Consider the following 12,907-nt stretch of genomic DNA (forward strand, 5'->3'; position numbering starts at 1 on the left):
CATGCAACAGTCCAGTATCATAACCGCTACACCACAGTGCTATTCAGTTTCTTCTGCAACATTGCTCCCTCCTTAAGAGAACAGCATCTCGGTGTTACATCGTCCTCGTCTAGGAACGAGTCATCGGTCCTGCATAATCCGACTCCCGATGACTGATGTTGACCGTATCTCGGATCCTTCATTGTCTTGTGTCAGGGTTGAAATCTTCAACTTCATAACTAACATCAGACAACTGTCTTACAACCTTATAAGGTCCAAAGTTGCACCTGAAGAGCTTCTCAGAGAGACCAACCTTCCGAACAGGAGTGAAGATCCAAACGAGATCACCAGGCTGGTAGACAACAGGGCGGTGGCTCGCGTCATACCTTCGGCGATGGTTTTCTTGAACCTGCAGCATGCGCAGTCAAGCTAACTGCTGAGCTACCTCAGCTCTGGTTAACACCTGGCTGATGTAGTCATTGTCCACGTCATCAGGATGTAACGGAAACACAGTGTCCATCGTCGTAGTTGCTTCACGCCCATGCCCCAGGAAAAATGGCGTAAATCCTGTGGTGTCTTGTTTGGCTGTGCTGTAGGCAAACGTCACAAAAGGTAGCACATCATCCCAGTTGCTCTGCTCAACATTGATGAACATTGATAGCATGTCAGCCAAGGTCTTATTAAGGCGTTCAGGAAGCTCGTTAGTTTGCGGATGGTAGGCAGTCGTCATGTGATGAGTAACGTTGCACCAATGGTTTATCTCTGTCACAAGATTCGATTGAAAAACTTTCTCTAAATCTGTAATGAACGACCTTGAGGCACCGTGTTTTAATACAACGTCTTCCACAATGAATTTGGCTACCTCGAATACTTCGGCTGTTTTCATGCCTTTTGTAATGGCATAGCATGTCAGATAATCAGTGCAAACAATAATCCATCGATTGCCACTAGCAGACGTTGGAAATCATCCAAGGAGGTCAATCCCAACATGCTGGAAAGGCGTTTCGGATGGTGAAATAGGTATTAGTCGGCCAGGTGGTTTCTGAGGAACTGCCTTTCTCCACTGGCACTATCAACAGTGCGACACATAGTGACGGATACTACTATATAAACCAGGCCAGAAAAATCTTTTATGGATCCTATCATATGTCTTAATAAATCCTAAATGTCCGGCCACAGGTATGTCATGGAATTTCTGAAGAACATCTAAGCGCATGTGTTTAGGAATCACTGGTAGCCACCTCTTTCCAAACAGATCAGAGTTTTTCTTGCAAAGTAATCCATTAACTACTTTGAATTGTCCTTTCACATCCTCTGATCGATTTAAGGCAAGAATAATTTGAGACATCTTGGCGTCCTCCTTCTACTCAGCAGAGAGATCCTGGAGTGCGAGACAGTCACTATCTTCATCAAAGTCTTGATGGTCTTACCCAGGGTGTTTTCTTCCACTTTTTTATACTATGGTGATATGTCATACTCTTGAAGATGTAATGCCCACCTGGCGAGTCGTCCTGTTGGATCCTTAAGACCTGTCAACCAACAGAGTGAGTGATGGTCTGTAACAACTGTGAATGGTCTTCTGTAGAGACACTGTCAAAATTTGCACATGGCCCAGATCATAGCAAGACAGTCTCTTTCTGTAGTTGAGTAGTTTCTCTTGGCTTTTGTTAGTGTCCTAGAAGCATAGCACTCCATCATCAGGCGACAAGTGGCCCATCGGGACCATCCGACTGCCGTGTCATCCTCAGCTGAGGATGCGGATAGGAGGGGCGTGAGGTCAGCACACCGCTCTCCCGGTCGTTACGATAGTTTTCTTTGACCGGAGACGCTACTATTCGGTCGAGTAGCTCCTCAATTGGCATCACGAGGCTGAGTGCACCCCGAAAAATGGCAACAGCACATGGCGGCCCGGATGGTCACCCGTCCAAGTGCCTGCCACGCCCAACAGCGCTTAACTTCGGTGATCTAACGGGAACCGGTGTGTCCACTGCGGCAAGGCCGTTGCCACCCTAGAAGCATAGGCTACAACCTTTTCTTTTCCATCTGAAATTTGCACCAGGACAGTACCGATTTCATACCCACTTTCATCTGTGTGTAGTTCTGTAGGTGCTGTCTCATCATACAGACCAAGTACAGGCTCAGTCGTCAGAGCTTTTCGCATCACATCGAAAGAATCTTCTTGAGCAGATAAATTTAGCATCAGCTTTTAACAACTCTTCGAGTGGCCTGGCTTTGATACAATCGTCTTTGATAAAACAACTGTAATAAGAACATAATCCAAGGAAGCTTCTCACATCTCTAATATTTTTAAGAATAGGAAATTCCGTTATAGATCTCACCTTTTCTGGGTCCGGCTGCACACCTTCATTTGACACAAGGTGCCATGTATTTTGATTTCTTTTGCTCCAAAGAGACACTTTCTTGAATTAAGTTTCAGTCCCCCTTGTTGGATACACTTAAGAACAGCCCTCACTTTTTATGTATTCATCAAATGTCTCTGAGAACACTATAGTGACATCTAAATAACAAAGACACATCGTCCACATCAAGTGACTTAGATGATTATCCACCATCCATTCAGAAGTTGCTGGTGCATTACACAAACCAAACGGCATTACCTTAAACTCATACAGGCCCTCAGGGGTGATGAATGCAGTTTTCTCATGATCAGCTTCATCTACTTCAATTTGCCAGTATCCCAAGTACATGTCCATGGTTGAGAAAAACTTAGCCCCCTTCAGACAATCTGGTGTATCGTCAGTTTGTGGAAGAGGGTAAACGTCCTTTTTAATTATCTTATTAAGCTTCCTGTAGTCAACACGAAAGCACCAACTGCCATTCTTTTTCCTGAGGAGAACAACAGGTGACGACCATGGGCTCTGTGAAGGCTGAATGATGTCATTCTTCATCATTTTCTCTACGTCGTCACGAATTATTTGACGTTCCGTTGGTGATACACGGTAGGCTCTCTGGCTTATTAGTTGATGGTATCCAGTGCTAATCCGGTGCTTCACCATCGATTTATCTCATTTGCTCTTCACCTGTGGATTGAAGCATTCAGAGAACTCTTGAAGAATGGCAAGTAGCTTCTTCAGTTGTTCCTTAGTGAGATCTGGTGATAGTTGAGCTAGAAGAGCTTGTCTCGTAGTGGTAGTGCCAATTTCGCCCACAGACATGGGTGGCTTCTATGACACTCAGCTGTTCTGCAATTAACGGCTCAGTATTTGATTCACACATACGTCTTGGAAGGATGTGCGGTTCTCGGCGACAGTTAACTATTTACAGTTCACAATTAAATGAGACGACAGAAGCTGGGATGACCAAGTTATTCTTCAGTGATATGCTTCTCTTACATTCCACTACAAGATCCATGGGTTGATGCATGGCATGACACATGACAGTTTCCTTTCTAGCGCTGACTGCAGGAATGATCACTTCACCCAGCACACAATCTCCACACACTCGGATGCGCATCTTCCTGTCCATAGTATCTCATCTCGTCTAGCATAATCTTCGAGCGACCACAATCTATAATTGCCTGAGAAGCTTTCAAGAAGTCCCATCCGAGAATGATGTCATGACTACACTTGTGTAAGACAATGAATTCTAAGAGCTGTGTATGGCCACTTATACCCACACGAATGATACATCTTCCTGTAGGTTGTACATATTTCCTATTAACCACCTTCAGCAGAGATGTTTTGTTGTCGACAAATACGGTTTTCTGCAACTGGCAATGGTACTTCTCCGAAATGACTGACTATGATGCTCCAGAGTCCACAAGAGCTTGGGCTGGTCGGCCATCCATGAAGATTTCGACATAGGTTCCTATCATTTTTGTAGTGATCGACGGCGGAGGATTTTTCTCTTCGGCGGCCTCACCTCCAAGGAAGGACGCACCCTTTAGTTTTCCAGGTTGTGGTGGCTAGGTGATTGGCTGGAGCTTCTAAACAGTGATGGAGACCTTTATCAGTGTGTTGGGGAGCGTCCTCTCCAGTGGCTAGCTTGCGGCGATGGTGACATACGTCGTCCTGCACCCACATCTTGTTCATCTTCATTGTCTCGGAGTTGGCGTTGACTAAGATCGGTCTGCTGTCTTCTGGCACAGGTGTCATCAAATATCCCCTGCCTTTCTCGACAATAGTGTACCACATGTCCTGATCATCTACAGCGGTAACATACTGATTGGATATCCTGGGTCCTCCAGACGTCAGTCTTCCTTGGTGCTCAAACAGATTCCTCATTGTAGGAATGTAACTCCACCTGGGTCTTGACTTTTTCATGGTTTTAAGGGGAAATGAAGGACGAGAGATTGGGTTCAATGTCTGTTCCACTTTCTCCCTTACGATCTCTTGAAGCGTCTCGGTTTTTTGCTCGCCGTGCAATCCAAGTGCCTTCTGAACTTCCTCTCTCACTATCTGATGAAGAACACGTGTGAAATCAGTATCTTCCTCCATCGCAGACATCGATACGACATTTGAAAGCCGTTCAAACTTCTTGCGTGTAATTCTTTTTTGATGCATTGTCTCGATATACTGGCACCATTTTATGAAGTCGTCTGCTGTCGAAACCTCCTTCAGGAGTCGAGCTTGATACATGTGCTCAGCAACACCCTTCATGAGATGTGCAACCTTATCTTTCTCTTTCATTCTAGGCTCCACTATTTTACACAACTCAAAGACATCTTGAATGTAGGATGCTGTCGTTTCTCCTGGACGCTGTGCCCTGCACTGTAATTTATCTTCAGCCTTGCACTTCTGTCGTTATGTGTCGCCATAATACTTGAGCAGTTCCGCCTGGAATACTTCCCAACTTGTGAACTTCTCCTCATTGTTCTCATACCATTGCTTGGCAGTGCCCTCCAAGTAGAAAAATACATTAGCCAAATACACGGTGTAATCCCATATGTTAAATCTGGCTATATGCTCATATACCTTTAGCTACTTGTTTGGATCTTGGCCATCATCACCAAAGAACCTGGAAGGATGTCTCATGTGGTGGCACACAATTGCTGTAATCGTAACATCCTCCTCTTCTTCTGTCTCCGATAGAGTGCAGTCTGTGGAATATGGCTCGAACTTGGGTTTCTCGCCACGTAAACTGTCGTGGCCTGATGGGAGCCACTGTGTCGTCGATAATGTGCGCTATCACAAGTTCCAATACCCAGCATCTCCACCAGAATAATGTCACGTAGAAGAAAGTGTAATTAGATGAATGACGAACACTAACTTCACTTAATGAAGGTTTATTGAGCACTTGCACATACAAGAGCGCGGAGCGAACTGCCTCCAGCCAGAACACATACGGTATATATACAGTTGCAGAACATTCCAGTACAATGTTTTTTGTTATTTGTGAATACTTCTAGAATGTCCTTGAGCCAAATATAGAAATTAAAATTTTGCAGTTCGTGCAACATTTTACAATTCCATGCAACAGTCTAGTATCATAACCACTACACCACAGTGACAGTGCTACTCAGCTTCTTCTACGACAATAAGTACAGTATTTAAAATAATTTTCTGAGCATTGTTGTTGAATAAAATAAAAATTTAGTTTCTACAGGGGTGTCTTAAATACTCTGTCATACAGACAAGTGGGAAATTGAGACAATCATTAAGTCACTGAAGACTAAGGACTCTCATGGATATGATGGAGTGCCTATCAGAATGTTAAAGTGCTGTGTTGTACATGTTAGCCCTTTGTTTAGCCAGATTTGTAATTTTTTCTTTAGGAATGGTCAGTTTCCTGAATGATTAAAGTACTCAGTAGTAAAGCCGCTTTATGAAAAGGAAGAAAGGAATTATGTAGACAATTTTAGACCTATTTATATGCCATCAGTGTCTGCTCAAGTTATTGAAAAGGCTGTGTAAGTAAGGATAATTGTTCATTTTATATCACATGATTTGCTATCAAATGTACAGTTCGGCTTTAGAAGTCGTTTAAAAACTGAAAATGCTATATTCTCTTCTCTATCTGAAGTAGTGGAAGTAGTGGATGGGCTAAACAAAAGGTTTCGAATGCTAGGCAAATTTTTTTTTTAACTAGGTCGTTTGATTGTGTTGATCACAAAATATTGCTCCAGAAGTTGGACTCTTACGGAATACAGGGAGTAGCACACAATTGGTTCACCTCTTACTTTAGCACCAGACAGGAAAAGGCCATTATTCAGTGTTGAGAATGGCTGCGATGTGGGATTTGAGTGGGGTACAGTCGAATAGAGGGTATCCCAGGTATCAGTGTTGGGGCCGCTCATGTTCCTTATTTATGTAAATGATATGTCCTCTACTATTACAGGTAACTCTAAAATATTTCTGTTTGCTTATGACACTGGCTTGGTAGTAAAGAATGTAGTGTGCAACATTTGCTCGGTTTCAAATAGTGCAGTTCATGACTTAAGGTCATGGCTTGTAGAAAATAAACTAACACTAAATCACAGTAAGACTCAGTTTCTACAGTTTATAAAACACAATCCAACAAAACCCAACATTTTAATTTCACAGAATAGAATATAATTAGTGAAACTGAGCAGTTCAAATTTCTTGGTGTTCAGATAGATAGTAAACTGTCATGGAAAGCCCACATTCAGTATCTTGTTCAAAGACTTAATACTGCCATTTTTACTATTCAAACAGTATCTGAAGTGAGTTATTGTTTGACACGAAAATTAGTCTACTTTGCTTATTTTCATTCCCTTATGTCGTATGGTATTATATTTTGGGGTAATTCTTCCCATTCTAAAAGGATATTTTTGACTCAGAAACGGGCGGTTCAGGCAATAAGTGGTGTAAGTTCATGAACCTCTTGTCTACCCCTGTTCACGAGCCTGGGTATTTTGACATTGGCCTCTCAATATATACATTCTTTACTGTCAATTCTTGTTAACAAGATTAGCTTATTCCCAAGAATAAACGGCATTCAGTCAGTTAATACTCGGCAGAAATCAAACCTGCATTTAGATCGGACTTCCTTAACTCTTGTGGTGTGCAGTATACTGCTGCATCCATTTTCAATAAGCTACCACTAGAATTAAAAAAATCTTAGCAGTAATCCATGCACTTTCAATTCAAAACTGAACAGTGTCCTCATGAGTCACTCCTTCTATTCTGTTGAGAAGTTCCTTGGAAAATACTTTCTTGTTGTATTGTTGATTGCGTTTACTTAAACTTATGGCTTGTTTTTTGGGTTCATAAATATTTTATTTTTTCTTTCTTTTATGTTGTAATTTCATGTATTGAGACGTTCCATGGCCTTGGAGATTTGCTCCTCAATTTGGCCCTATGGATCTTGACGTGTAAATAAATAAATAAGAAACCAGCTAGTGGTATGCTGTACTGTTGGCAACGTACAACTTACAGCGTAAAGTCTTCCAACTGTTACCAGTCAGAACTAGGGAGTCCACAGGGCGTATTACAGTTCCCACATAGTAGGTATTTCTTCTTAAAAAATTGTCTGTAGTAGTAGCGTTGTGGTCTTAAAGAGAGATAAATAGTTCTGTTGTTGGTCTTTATGTTATCTCTAGTGTTTTACTCCAAATTTATGTACATTGTATAATGGTAAAACATTGCTGTCCTCCACCAGAAGGAATCTATTCTTTGATTATTTAATCGAAACTGTGAAATATACATTGTTATTGCCACATAAAAATTTACTCAAAAACGTGATTTCTTTGTACTAGTTGGCAAAGTTCTTACTGCTATGTAGTAAATTAAATGCTATGTTACACTGTCATATGAAAATCAGATTAGTCACAAATAATTAAATGTTTTTCTCAGCAATAACAAAAGTTCAAGTGATAACAAAATATGTAGCACAGATTTTTTTGTTTTACAGGCAGTGGGCCCACTGGACCAAATTTACCTTCACCATATGGACCACCACCTCCAGGATCTGGACAGGCATTATCACAGTCAACACCTAGTGGCTATCAAGTGTCAAGTGGTACGCCATCTCATCAGGCTAACAGTGGCTACAGTCATGGGCCAATTCCTACAAGTCAGCCACAACCAGCTTATGGGTCTGCTAGCTCTCAGACAAGTTACGGACCAGTGGCACAATCTTCAACTCAGACAGGACAGGTTGGACCCCCATTTAACAGCACTGGCCCCAGTCCAGGATCTGGACCTACAAGCAGCAACTTCCAACCACATCAGGGACATCCATCACATCCGTCACATCCATCTCATGGACCATCATCACAGCAGCCACCATCACAGCAGCCATCATCGCAGCAGCAGCCACCACAGCAACAGTCCCAACAAACACAAGCTCCAGGAAATTATGGAGGTCCAGGGAATGGTCCATCAGGAAATTTTGCACCTCCATCTACTCAAGCCCAAGGCCCTTCTCAGACATCAACTAGTACATACGTGGGCCGCTCAAGTCCAGGTCCTGGAGTAGGAGGCTATGGCTCTTCTGCTGCAACCTCACCACCCTTTACTGGATCTCCTCAGACAGCTTACTCACAAACTGGAACTACTACCAGTTCTGCACCATCAGCTTCTACTCAAACTTATCCTCAAGGGCCTTCAGCTGGTCCACAACAACAAAACTATCCTGCCACCACGCAGTCCAGTAGCAACTACTCTCCTTCCGCACAGTCTGTTGCTAGTGGATATACTCCAACAACTCAAGTTAGCACTTTTCCACCTTCTACCCAATCTGCTACTTACCCTTCAACATCACAGTCTGGTGGATATCAGGCTTCATCACAGTCAGGTGGAGCGATATATTCTATTTCATCACAGTCAAATGCTTATCCTCCATCATCACAAGGAGGAGTGTACTCCACTTCGAGCCAGGCTGGTGGTTACCCGCAGTCATCACAGGGAAGCAATTATCCACCGTCTACACAGGGTGGAAGCTTCCCTCCAACGAGCCAAACTACTTATTCTTCACCATCACAGGGTAGCAGCTTTCCACCCAGCACACAGGCTAGCAATTATCCTCCAAGTACTCAGAGTAGTGGGTACCCTGTCACAACTCAATCCAGTGGGTATCCTACGACGACACAGGCAAGTGGATACCCTCCAACAACTCAGTCCAGTGGGTACCCTCCAACAACACAAGCAAGTGGATTTCCACCTACAACACAGTCCAGTGGCTATCCACCAACAACACAGTCTGGAGGGTACCCTCCAACCACTCAGTCAAGTGGATATCCTCCAACTACACAATCAAGTGGGTACCCTCCAACTACACAGGCAGGCTATCCACCTGTGACTCAGAGTGGGTACATGCCTCCACAGCACCCACCGAGCACTGCTCCTGGACAGGCAGGCTTTCAGCCCCCTGGAGGTCCAGGTGGACCACAGGGTCCACCTCCTGGTTCAGTACAGAATCCTCCTAGTGGTTATGGCCTCCCACCTCTCCAGTCACATCCAGCCACAACTCAGACCTATGTTCCGCCACCTCCCCAGGCTGGTCAGCCACAAGGTTATCCTCCTCAACATGGCTACCCATCTCATGGACAACCTGGGTATGGACCACAGTCATATCCTCCTCCGCCAACACAAGGGTATTCCCAGTATCGTCCGCCTTCAGGCCAAATGCCACCTCCTGGGCCACATGGCCCCCCTCCTCAAAGTCAGTATGGTGGATATGACCAGAGCAGGTTTCCAAGTTACCAGCCACCACCACAGTAATTGTAACACCCTTGAAAGATTTGAGTCACTTCCACATATTGAGTATTGGTGTGAAGAAGAGAAATGAGGTTTCCTCCTTTTCATAGCTTCAGTTATTTAAACACCTCAAAGTGTGTAATTAATTATGTAATAACATTGACTTGACTTTCAGAAAACTTCCATGAAGTCTATAATTACATGATATACTCACTTTAATTTTATATAGACCAGATAAGCTATGAAGGCAGTGTTTTCATGTCCCCATTGCTTTACTGGAACTGATTGTTTTATTTCTTATTGCTTGCATGCAAGTGTAAACTATTTTTTGTTACTGTTTTGTTCAGTGATAATCGCTGAAATGTATTCTTTACTTTTTATACTGTGATTTATTTTTTTGTGCAGTGTATCTATTCTGTTTAAACAGAAAGTAAATTTTACTGAAGTCAGTAACAGTATGTGGATAGCTATTTTTTTTATAAAGGTCTATATAACTAGTACCTGATGAGAAGATCTACTTGTGTGCAGAAGTATAGTAAACTATACTTGTTCTTTTCATATTTCATTTGTTCATATCAGAGCTTTGTAAGATAGGAAAAGAGATTAGAGAGAACAGTGATTTCATTTCCACCTCCTCATTAAAAAGTTACCAGGGGGTCAGATTGCTGTTTTGAGGGGTACCACTGCTTAATTTGGTCTTTATAGTGATGGAAAAGTGATGTGCATGAAACAAAGAATGATGGTTAATTGCAGTTAATCCAAACTGCTGTATACATCATCTACATGGTTACAAAACTTTCCTTGGTCATGTTGGCCAAGTAAATAAGAAATATGATGATGACATTTGAATAAATGATAACTACAGGATTTGTGAAAAGAATCCTTGAGAAAATTGAATTTGATTGAAATTAAAAGTAAATATTTGGATGTGAGATAAACAGAACTGTAGTTGCAGTGAAGGCACAGAGTAAAAAAGCAGGTAGAAAATATAAAAGATGAGGAAATAATGTATTATTTGAGTCCTGTAGGATGAGAAATGATCACAGAGCAGGTGTCTATGAAAGAATACCTTGCTTTTGTAACTTTATTTATCTTGACGGGTTTTTCTACTTTCTGTCTCTGTTGTCATGCCCATTGCTCACACTCTGCATTAACTGTTGTATTTTCGTTATATTCTAACAAGAGGTCACATTATGTGTTTAATTTTTTCATTGGCTTAAGTTACAGTTTTGGTGAAACTGTAGTTTGGTGCTTCTCTGTGTATGCGTTATCAACAAGATCACTGCCCATTTGTAGTCAGATATTCTGTTCTTTTTTTGGAATAATTTGTTGATCCTTAGTATTTCTCTTTCAGAGAAATGATTTTTGGTTTGTTTTGTGGATAAATTGCTTCTATATGGCTTTTCATGCAGTTTGACTTTGTGAGCTTTGTTGACATGTTTGCCAGATAAGGCCTATTCTTCCTGACATTGCAGTTTTAAGAAAGTAATTATGCTGCAGTATTTAAATAGAGCTATGTTTCTGTGTTGTGACTTCAGTGTTAATTAGGTGTTATAAACTGTAAGATTCTCATGCCTTCCAAGTATGTAAACTACTTGACAAGATTATCGGTCCATTATACAGTATCTCCAATACAGTATGTGAATTACATATAGACCTAAAAATGATCTGCAACTACTCCATGTGTATACTTACTGACACCTGCAGGTAATACGTATTTATATGTAAAATATGTTTATTTACATGCATACTTTTTACTCATTTTCCTCTAAGATATGTAAAAGGAAATTATTATGAGAATAGCTGTCTGTAACGTTTTTGTGATACATTGCTAATGTAGTAACTAGGTGTTGCCGTATGATGTTGTGATATTAAATGTGTCATTTTTAAATGTAACTAGTGCAAAATATTCTGGTTGTATTAGTTTGCTTCTTTACATTTGAATTAGTGTGTTCTGTTATTGTAGGAGATCTGTGTCTTAAATATATGTAATCCAGTGTTCCTTTGTTTGTTTGTGTAATTGCATGTGTGTGTATGTGCTCATCTAGTTGTCCATTTGTATAGTGTTGATGATGTAGCAGGCAATTCAGTGAATAAATAAAGATACCACTCAAATGAAATGGGAGAAAAATATCTTCCAGAAGGAAATTGTGTTTCTCTTACTTTTTGTTTTAATTTATTATTATGTAAATTGCATTGGAAGAGGAAGAAAAGCAGTGACAGAGTAGCTTCTAAAGCTTTAACATAGTTTTGTTGTTTCAGTACGTATTATGGACAACTAGGAAATGTGCATTGGTAGCCTTATAATATCATTGGTCACAATAAAATTATAAAAACACTGCATTTAAGCATTTGAGAATTTAGAATGTAACCAGACATTCAGTATTTTCAAATTGACATTCATTTGCAATATATCTTATCTTTTATTCACTATTGATATCAAAAATTAATTTTTTCATGTTTGAAAGTATTATTAGGAAGTTTTCAAAGTTTAAGTAATGAGGACTATCCAGAAGAAAAATGACTATTTCTGCAAACAAAATAGTTATTCAGGAATGATGCTTGATAATGTTAAAATAAAACTAAATAGAATTTATTTTATGCATTTTAATTGCAGTAGGGTGCGTTCCCAAAAGGAATTTTTGAATAACAATTATCTGCCACAAGATACATTTTTGGTTGCCTAACCATTGTACAGGGTGTCCCAGAAGGAATGATTAGTATTCAGGGATATAACAGGAGCTACTGTGCAAAGCAAAGAAGTTTAGTAAATGTGGGCTCTAAAATGGATACTTCATGAGCTATGAGCAGATCTTCAGCTTTGATACTGAGAAACAAATCTCTTCTACTGCAAGCTCCTTGCTTTCTACAATTTGAGAGGAATTAAGGTGAAGTAGTGCTCACAGCTCTTAAAGTATGTGTTTTAGAGCCCATTTTTACTAGAGTTTTTGGCTTTGAATGATCATTCTAATCATATCCCTGAATTCTGACCATTTCTTCTGGAACACCCTCTAGAACCAACCATTTTCCTGTGAGTTATCATGATGCAAGTTTTGCCAAAGTCTGGTAATTAATGATTTCAGATGTTTTCTTATAGTATTTTTGTTTATTATTGCAAATTTCTTGAGTAAATATTTCTGTGTGGAAGGAGGCTTCTTTTTATCAGCTCTAAAGAAAAATACAAGTTTGAAATCTGGCTTAAAATAATCAATCTTCTGTATGGTGACCATTATATCTATTGCTCAACATATCTTCTATATGGTGAGTGATTGTCTTTCTCAAACACACCCATGTTCATATTCCACCCA

General features: G+C 40.7%; 1 protein-coding gene and 1 pseudogene across 2 annotated transcripts in view; one reads left to right on the forward strand and one right to left on the reverse strand.

The window, feature by feature from the left end:
• The window catches only part of LOC124595604 (trithorax group protein osa-like), a 92,159-nt gene extending 79,460 nt beyond the window's left edge, over nucleotides 1-12,699 (forward strand). The window contains exon 8 of one of the 2 annotated variants that reach the window (XM_047134409.1): nucleotides 7,813-12,699. In XM_047134409.1, coding sequence (XP_046990365.1) covers nucleotides 7,813-9,623 — 1,811 coding nt within the window. In that variant the 3' untranslated portion in view covers nucleotides 9,624-12,699. The remainder of the gene's footprint in view (nucleotides 1-7,812) is intronic. The other variant, XM_047134411.1, reaches the window with a different exon arrangement.
• On the reverse strand, nucleotides 1,868-1,985 carry LOC124597407 (annotated as a pseudogene).
• Nucleotides 12,700-12,907: the final 208 nt, after the last annotated feature.

This window comes from Schistocerca americana, chromosome 2 (assembly GCF_021461395.2).
Source record: "Schistocerca americana isolate TAMUIC-IGC-003095 chromosome 2, iqSchAmer2.1, whole genome shotgun sequence".
Lineage (NCBI taxonomy): Eukaryota > Metazoa > Arthropoda > Insecta > Orthoptera > Acrididae > Schistocerca > Schistocerca americana.